General features: G+C 35.8%; 1 protein-coding gene across 1 annotated transcript in view; it reads right to left on the bottom strand.

Moving 5' to 3' along the window:
- The window catches only part of LOC111089440 (fasciclin-2-like), a gene marked incomplete at its 5' end in the record, with an annotated part of 41442 nt that overhangs the window by 10615 nt on the left and 20637 nt on the right, over positions 1-10190 (bottom strand). The window contains one exon of the mRNA XM_022401937.1: positions 8148-8259. Within this exon, the coding sequence (XP_022257645.1) occupies positions 8148-8259 (112 nt within the window). The remainder of the gene's footprint in view (positions 1-8147; positions 8260-10190) is intronic.

Genomic DNA, 10190 nt, shown 5'->3' with positions numbered 1-10190 from the left:
GTAGTCTCCCGACATTTCATGAAGGTTCGAGAAGGAAGTGGCGTGATACAAGCGTCACATTACCTGTGTTGTCGTAACAATATGTTACATACTTGTAAGAAATATAAAAAAGTCTCAATTAGCTACATGGTGGTTAATCAAACCACTCATTGAATCTCTTTATTGTGACTGCATGGAAGATGTTCTTGATTTTAAATGTGTTTTACATAATGAATAATAAATTTGTTTTACACAATTAAATTAAAAGATATGTTCAACATAAGAAACAAATTTCTAGCGAAAAGCTGGAAAGTGCATACCAGCAGAAAAAAATCAAACTCCACACATATATTGTAACTGCCATCATTCTTTTTCCACACAAATTCAGTAACTACCAGCTTCAATATAGCTACATGTTTTAGTTGAATATGACTTATATCATTAGTGGATTTTTAAAGTATTCCTAATATATTTTCATGAAATTTTGGTCCTTTAACCATTCTATTTGAAAAATAAGCATGTAAGAGAGAAAAACATAAGATATGTTATCAAAACTAATTCATATCCTGACAACAGCCACTTGGTAACTAAGGCATTGGTTGAAATTTGTAATTAAAAATATAATTTTTAATGCTAACCTCTTTGTTATCCAAGTCAGATTTGTTTTATAACCATCACTGCTGTGCATAAAAATGTCTCTCATACATCACATATACACATGTAACATACTGTTATGACAGCAGAAGTCATGTAACGCTAGTAACATGTCATGAGATTCTAGAAAGATCATGTCTGTTCATGGCAACTCATGCACGCATGGTGAATTTCTCGATTAATCGGGGAACTCTGTAAATGTTAGAGATGCCTCTTTGTTAGCATATAAGCCTGGCAGAGAAAAGCCAGGAGATGATAAAGTGAACAGTAGTTACGGTAAGTTTTGGGTAATTTACAATTCTGTTTCAAGCTAGTGTGTGTTTTGCACTCGTAGAGAGCGAAGTTAGTGAGATTGTGAATCGCTGTGATTTATAGCGTGTATTATAAAAGTTGTTAAGTTTAAAGTGATGAGAAACATACTGACTGTGGAATTACTGTGTACTAAAAATTTGTATCGAGAAAGAATAAACTGGTTTAATCAAGAAAGGACTTGTATCACTGAAGTTCCTCGGAATGAATTTCTACTGGAAATTAACAAACAAGCAGATATGTAACAATATAGATATTTCTAGAAGGCAGGCAGACAATGAAGTGATAAACATATAAATAGTGTGAGATGCATAAAAACAACAGACAGACAATAGCAGAAGAGAGTAAAGTTATGGGAAAGGAAAATTTCAGCATGAATTTAACTACCGTAGAAGTGATAGGCCTAACAATTGACATAGGCGTAACATTTAATATGTTAGAATAAGACTAACAGTAGAAAAAGAGATAAGAATAATAATCTATTCCATCAAAAGTGTGGTTCTAAAGGAATTGAATCAGCCTGAGTACACTTTGACAAAAGGAACAGAGGATATTTTGATGAAAGAAGACCAAACAATTATGGTTACTCATGCCACAATTGTAAGTGAATCACACACAGAATACTGGTGCAATAGTAATAGAGAAGATAGTTCAGCTTGTCAACTGAAATTCTAAAGTGGACTTTTGACAAGAAGAAGAGAACTATATATATATATATAGTGTTTATGATATGCCTATAACCTCTATAGTGTGAAGAATTTGTTGTACATACATTTAATTTGTTCCAAATATATATATATATATATTATTTTGAAAACAAGTGCATGCTGTTCATTTATCATCAACAAGTCACAGACACCTACTGAAGAATGAAGGAGCAGAAAAGAGTGGACAGGACAGGTGAAGAAAACACCCTGTTATACCAGGAAAGACAAAATGTAGTAGACAAAGCTTCCTGATAACCTACAATGGTGAGGACCTGCAAATCATTGTCAAACAGCCAAGTAAAAAGACAAAAAGGTGGTTCACAATAGAATGGGTGGGAGAAAAGGAGTGGTAGATGAATCAATAATGAAAGACCTGCACTTTTGTTGATAGACAGACATGGTGGGAAATCGAAATATAACAATAAGGTTATATAATGAAAAGAGTCTGGTCCAACAGGCAATGAACCGGACAAATCCCACATATGAAGATGGAGGGACAACATCCTGTGATGAAAAAGGGATGTGTTGAAGCAAAAGAGAGAGAGGACATTGGGTGGAGGAAGGAATTCTGGATGCTAAGCAAAGAAGCAGAAGAAACCAAGGCTAAGCTACCCAAAGAGGTGCCACCAGCAAGGCTCAAGAAGGAATGTCATGTATCAAACTGAGGGCATAAAAATGAGAACAGAAGAATGGTATAAAAAAACATTTGGCAAAATGATAATAGTACTTCCAATTGGGAGTATCTGTCATCCTCAGATGACTCAAAGAAAGGTTAAATGTAATGAGCATGGATGGATGGGCTGATCATTGGACTCAGTTATATCATCAAATGATAAACCTAATTCAGCCAACTATGCTGGATACAAAGACCAAATGGAGAAATGGCAGACTGCTGACTCTCAAAGAGGAAAGCCCATTGAAGAAGGAAGAAACAACCCAAGCTAGGATGCCATTGTAAGCTTGGTCGCATATTACAAAGAACATTACAAATATTTGAGGTGAAGAGAAGGTACATGGGACTCAGTGTACAGACTCTGGACTGGTGAAGTGTGAAAAGCCCCTATGCAGAGCCAAAGCCTCAGAAAGTGCACAGGGTCCAATATTTTCAAGATAGAATTCCTAGCTGAACCACAGACCCATATTTCAGCTTTGATTATATGAGGGCATGATAGATCTAAGCAGGAACAACTATCTGCTCCCCCAAGAAGTCAAAGAGAAGACACAGAGGATGTTCAATGCCTTGGTAAATTGACACAAAGCTGCTTAATGTGAGGAATAAATGTCAGCTTGAAATTAATTATAAGTCCGAAGAATTTTGACCCAGCCTTCACAGGAAGAATATCACTAAAGAGACGGAGCTCAGGATCAGGGTACAAACCCCACTGGTGGCAAAAATGAATTTAAATGGTTTTAGAGGGTGAGAAGGTAAAATTGTTTGCTCGGGCCCACCCCAACAAGAGAGTGAGAGCAGTCTGAAGCTGCAACTCAATAAACCTCATGTTGGATGACCAATGAGAAAAGTGGAAGTCCTTGACATAAAGGCTGTTTATAATAGTAGGAAGGAGTTGTTCAGTGATAATATTACTCTTAATACTGAAAAGTGTGACACTCAAGACATAGGCCTGAGGGACTCCAAATTCTTGTGTGAAGAAATTGGACAAGGTTGAACCCATGCAGACTTGGAAACTCCTGTTGAGTAAAATGCTACAAATAAAAATGGACAAATGGCCATGCAACCCATAGATGTGGAGGTTCTGTAAAATTCCATACCTCCACGTAGTGTCAAAAGCTTTCTCAAGAAAAAATAACATTGAAACAAGATGCTCCCTCTTGAGGAAGGCTTCCCTGATTGAAGTTTCAAGACGAATTAGGTGGTTTATGGTGGAGTACCACATTGGGTGGGGGAGAGGAGGTTGTTTAATTCAAGGAACCAAACAAGATGGACAATATTAATCCTCTCGAAAATCTTACAGAGACAGCTAGTCAAAGCAATAGGATAATAATTAGAAGGAATCTTTGGATTGTCCCCAGGCTTAAAAAAAACGGATGACAACAGTCTTGCAACAACATCTGGAAAACATTCCTATGCCAAATTTGGCTAAAAGCAACCAGAAAATGAGGAAGAGAGGCAGGAGAGAGATGGTGCAGCATCTCATAATGAATATCAGCAGGTCCAACCAATGTATTGCCAGACCAATGAAGAGCAAGTTTATGTTACATCAGCATAAATGGATGATTACAGTTATAGAGGCAATCTACTGAAAAGAAAGTAGCAATTGCTCAGCCCATGAGTTCCTGGCCAAGAAGGCAGGGGAAGAGACAGAGGTGCTATAAAGTTGTGAAAAGCACTACCCAAGTGTCTTCGCTATTGGAGAGCAAGATCAAAAGGGGATGGGAAGCATACTTACCATTGAACTGCTGAATCCTGTCCCAGACGACTTTAGAACTGGCAGTAAAAAATATGCTGGTGGTGAGCATCATCTAGGATTCCTTCTGACTTTTACGTTGAACCAGCATGAACCCACTGGAAAGCAATGCAGTTGGAAAGAGTGGGATACTTGAAAAAATCCCAGGCTCGTTTCTGAGCGTTCTGCATCCACTGGCAGTCAGAAATCCACCCTGGGAAACATGTCCAGGTTTTGTGATTCGAATGAACAACTGCTTGAGTAATGCATTCAGTTACTGCTTCCATACAGTCATTAATAGTGAAAAGACTAATGGCAGCAGAATCAAGTTTTGAGAGAGCAGTGAAAGAGAGCCAGTCAGCTTGCTCCAACTTCCACCATGGTACATGAGTCGGGTGGCAATGATTGTGGGCACACTCCCCCAAAAGGATGGGAAAATAATCATTGCCTCATGGGTCATTGTCCACCCTCCAAGAAAAATGACAAAAAGTGAAGGGAACAAATAGATAGATCAATAGCAGTAACAGACTGATGAGGTGAGTGAAAATAGGTAAATGAACAAGTATTGAGGAGAGAAAGATTGTGATCTGAAAGCATACACTCCACAGAAGGACACCCCCCCCCCCATCAATATCAGCATCACCACAAAGGGGATTGTGTCTATTAAAGTCTCTCATGATGAAGAAGGAAGATGGCAACTGTTTAATAACAGCATTAAGGTGTGATTGATCATAAATCTCTCCTGGTGACAGGTAAAGTGAATACATAGTGATGGTATGACCCATGGAGATACATATGGCTACAGCTTGCAGGGGTGTATTAAGTGAAACAGACATGGTGGGTATATGCTGGTCAACCAGCAGTCCCACACCTCAATGAACTCATCCTGTCATTCCATTATAAGGTAAACCACCAACAGGTGACAGTAACAGCAGGTTTGAGGGGTGTTTCCTGTAAGGAGAGACACACAGAATTATAGGAATTGATCAAGACCTTAATGTTATACAAATTAGAAAGAAAATCTTGACAGTTCCACGGTATTAAAGGGCCATTTTTACTTAGAAGGAGAAGAAGTGGATGGAGAACCTTTTTTATTTGTGGCCACGATATTTTTCTTTAGAATAAAGAGGTCTCTTGACCTCCATGGGACAGTTGGGCAAATCTCTGTCAGAAGTGACTGAAGGCATGACTGAATAATAGTCCTGCACCTTGGGCTGTTGGAGAGGGGCCCAAGCAGTCACTAGATGTGATGGTGGGGATAGAAACAGGAATATACACAGATGTATCAACTCTTGAATCCATGAAGAGCAAAATACTTTTTCATGGTGAAAGAAAGGTCTTCCTGCACTACCACTGTAGTAGTGAAATGGAGTGCAGCAGCATATGTCCGAGGTGGAGAAGAGGAGAAAAACTTCTGAGCCTTGGGATAAGAGATGTTATTATTAGGATGTAAATATTGTAACTCTTTTTCTTCCACTCATTTAGGGCAAGAACGAAAGTATGAGAGGTGGGAACCACCACAACTGATGCATCTACCCCAGGGTTTCATGGACAAAATACCCAAACACCAGCATTAGACACAATGTCCACAACACCCATTGAGAACGTCCAACACTGGTCCAATCAGAACCAGCCCACTGACCCTGGGGGAGCCACCCCAGGACACCTGTATACAGTAATTCAAGGCCAAAGTGATTTCACAGTGCCCCTGATATAATTCATCAGGATGACACCTCTCAATCTCTCCTTCATGGGATGCTAATTATCAACTATAAATATTTTTTGTAAGAATTTTAACTCTATGTGCACAGATGGGTGTCAAAGTGTGTATGGGGATTATGCATTTGATGTCAGAGTTATCTCCATTTCATGCTACCTTACATCACTAATTTCACAACAGGTCATATCAGAGTAGCACAAATTTCAACTACAATACATATGGACACTGAAAACATTTTAGCTATGTTTTTAGGAGGTTGTATAGGTTATATAAACTACAAACATTACAATGGACAAAGGTATTTTGTTTCTTCACATGAATATAACCTCACTCTGACTAGTCAGTATCTGAGTCAGTCTGACTTTGCCATTTCACAGATATATCTTTAATACAAAACCTTTAGTAACACATCTGATTTTCTATGTACAACAGACTTGTACTGCTGATTAAAAACTTGACACATTTCATGAAAATATACTTCATAAATTCAGAATTACAGTCAACATTACTTCTCCAATATGAAATTGGTCCAACTTATTGACCCTATACACATTCAGTTAAAGGTATTAAAAGGTTTTATGTTTCAGGTAAAAGTAACTTTTTTAAGTTTCTTAGTCTTATAGAATTGCTTTAATGTTACATTTATGATATGTACAAGTTTTGTTTCTAGTTATTTATGATTTTATTTACTATTTATTGTTATTTTCAAGTTTTATTTGGAATTTAGGTTATTTCCATTTTACTAACACATATATTCTAAGACTACAAAATTGTTCTTAAATATTCTTCTCCTATTTTATCAGCACCATAATTCAGATTTTGGCCTGAGCAAATCTGTTACACCAACACTTTGCAAGTATGAGATTCAAGCACACACTGAAACATCAAACTATAGTATTATTCATTAAAAAACTAAAGTTTATCATGTAATTAAAGAAAACAAAATATGGAATTTTGCTTCACTTCAAACACTATGGAAAATAAAAGTAGAAACAAAATGAGGTAGAGAGCATGTCTTTCCCCAGAAGATCTGAAAAAAATGTATGTCAAAACAGACAATAGCTTGAAAGATCTTATAAAGTTAATTTTCAGCAGAAGCTATTCAAAACCAATAAATGTTTCATGCCATCACAGCTAGAATTGCCTTTAGGACTTTACTACGATGAAATAACATCTGGCACAAATGACAGTTTTCTTTCAAGTATCATTTACTAAATATAGAACACACTTTATGGCTCTTTTCTTTTTTTAAATGCTTTCTTACAAAGCTGCTTGGCATTTGTGACCATTAATGCACAGATATACCCAGAAAGCTAGATATACAGAAACTACAAACTAGCAGTTTAAGAAGATGTTTCACTAAAATAAGTCACCATCCTAGAATCAGATTCCCCAAGTATACATCTCATTTTGCATCCTTTCATCAGCCTCGAGAAGCACTTGATAGATACAGAAACTTATGTAAAATGATATACTACTTTGCCTTACAAGTCTGGTGCAAATGCTACTTGTCTTCCAGACTAACAGCAATGACCTCCAGTTGTTCTGGGTAAGTCTACATTACCAAGTCATCTAAGTAATATTAGGTTTAATCCATCTGGGATACTATCTTAATGAGTTAATCTGATAGACACAAGAATGCAGACTAAAGGCTAAATGTAGGAGCTGATACGTTCTATTTCAACTTGCCAACTTCAATGCGAGTGTGATCTTCTGAAAAGATTGTTATATTGATAGAAAAGCAAAATGAGGAAGATACTCAGAATATTGAGGAAGAGACTGAGGAGATGATCGAAAATGGGAACAATATGAAAGAACAGATGCAGAAGAACTGTGCCATAAACTAAGAGTAATTTAAAATTAAATTTAGTTCTAAAAGACAGCTTGTTGCATTTACTAGTGTGTGTTTAGTTACTTTAGCAAATGTTTAGTTACTCTTGAAAGGTATTAGTTAGAACTTTATCACTAATCAAAGAAGTACAAAGTTTAATTATACCAACATTCAAGTAATATAACAGAAAATAGTTTGAATAAATAATAAGCTATGAATAACTATTCTTGTTTTAAATAGACATTAAATATTTCAGAAAATGCAGCCTTCACACAGTTACAAGATTGCTGGAAATGCTATAAAGTACAAATTACTACAATGGCTAATATAACCATTTATTAAGTTATCACTAGTTTTTCTTCACTAGAAAGCCTGTACCAAAGTTTTACCATGCCAACACAATAAATATCAAAATTTTATATGCTATTACTCATTTTAACAGGAAACCAAAATTTTGTGAATGGTCTATATTGGTACCTTAAAAAAATTCTCAAAATAAAAACATAAGGAATATTAATTTTTACGAAAATGTATGTACTTACATGCTTCTTTTAGATCTATATCAATCTCATCAATACCATACATGTTTTCAGCTTTACATTTATATGTTCCATATACATCTCGACCTCCTGGTAGAGTAAGTGATGGTTTGACCTAAAATAAAATGTTTCACAGGTGAAATATGTGGTATTTGTCATTGTTTATCTTTTATACAGTGTGTATTGTATTATTTCACCTTCACAAAATATCTTTTATTTGCATACTTGTTTAATTTTATTAGGTTTATAAATTGAACGTTTGTGAATTTGATATCATTACAGTCACCACAGTACTGCACCTCTATTTGTCCATATATGTACTTCTTTTGTTTAATATATATATATTTTTCTGAGAGAAAGTAATACAAGAGTAGGCTTTCTTTAGCATGTTCTATATTTGCCTTATTCATCATACCCATACGACGGTCATTGTAAAAAAAGTGAGAAAGGGGAGAAGTTAGGTCTATTTCTACTACATTGCAGCAACAATAATATAGAAGGCATCAACATTCAGTTATGGAATATTAATAACAGTGTGTTTGGTCCAATAACTTCCACACTCTGAATAATTTTTGTGAACATCCAAAGAACATGACACATACCGGGATCAGCAAAGCAGAATTATCAAGATCTTAAAAAAGTAGCTAACAATATTAAAGCAAGATTAAGGGCTCATCTGAGGCCACAGAATTTCAAATATATTGTGTATGCATATTAAGGAACTAGACCAAGAAAATACCACTCCACTGTTGTTTTCTTCCAATAAATCACAGCTACTAACTACTTTCACCTGCTTTTTACTAATTAGTAATTGGTATTCTTTATATAATTTATTCACAAGTAGATGGGAATAAACAATGAAAAACTTTAACCTAGGATATTAACTAAATATACAATTTATTTCTATTAAGAAGATTTCTTTACTGAATTTAGCACAATTTGATGGCTCTAGGTATGAAAAATTATTTTAAATAATTTTTGTATATCTGTTATCAATCTGAAAATTGTATCTGTTTTTATTATATCTTTAAATATGAGTGTTAGGGATCAAAACCCATCACCGAACAAACTTGCTCTTTCAGCCATGGGGTGACAGTCAATCTTACTGTTTATTGGTAGAGAGTAACCCAAGCATTATTAGTAATGGGCAATGTTGACTAGCTGCCTTCCTTCTAGTTAGTTATTCTGAGCATGTTCAGTTTTCACATAACACAGGGTTAAGTTATTTTGTTATAGTTACCTTTGTTCTTTGTTATTCTCTTAAGATAATAACTGATCCACCTGTGAAGGTTGCAGCTGTAAAGATGCACCTTTTGTATGGATATTGATAGCAATGTCCTCCAATGCTAGGTCAAGTAGTGTCCCAAGGTTACAACTTATCTTATGTTTGAACAGAAATGACTTGTCAATTGTTTAGTGCAGGTTACCCTGGGTAAGTCTACATTACTGAGTTATCTAAGTAACATTAAATCTAGTCCATCTGGGACACTATCTTAATGAGTCAGTTTAGTAGAAATCTTCACTCATTAGAGTTTAAATAAATAAATATAAATAAATAAAATTTTAAAGGGACAAAAAGGAGCTTATTAGTCCATCAAGGATGTCCCTTCCAACTATAACCACCCCTTACTACTCGTGTATTCATCCAATCATTTCTTAAACTCAGTTAAATTTTCTGCCTCCACCACCCTTGAAGGCAGCTTATTCCAAAAGGCAACCAACTTGTTTCAAAAGTAATACTGTCTAAACTGCAGATGACTCCTACACTGCAAGAATTGGAACTTGTGACCACTTGTCCTATTGTTTTCACTGCTAACCACATAAAAGCTTGATGGATCTATATTATCAATCAAATCCCCTTTGACCCTTCTCCTCTCCAGAGAAAGGAGGTTAAGAGATTTTAGTCTCTCTTCAGAGGACAATCCCACCATCCCACATATCATCTTAGTGGCTCTTCTTTGAACCTTCTCCAACAATTCAATGTCCTTCTTGAGGAAGGAAGCCCAAAACTGTACACAGTACTCTATATGAGGCTTTACAAGTGAT

This window comes from Limulus polyphemus, unplaced genomic scaffold (assembly GCF_000517525.1).
Source record: "Limulus polyphemus unplaced genomic scaffold, Limulus_polyphemus-2.1.2 Scaffold6243, whole genome shotgun sequence".
Taxonomy (NCBI): Eukaryota; Metazoa; Arthropoda; class Merostomata; order Xiphosura; family Limulidae; genus Limulus; species Limulus polyphemus.
This window is presented reverse-complemented; position numbering and strand designations above follow the sequence as displayed.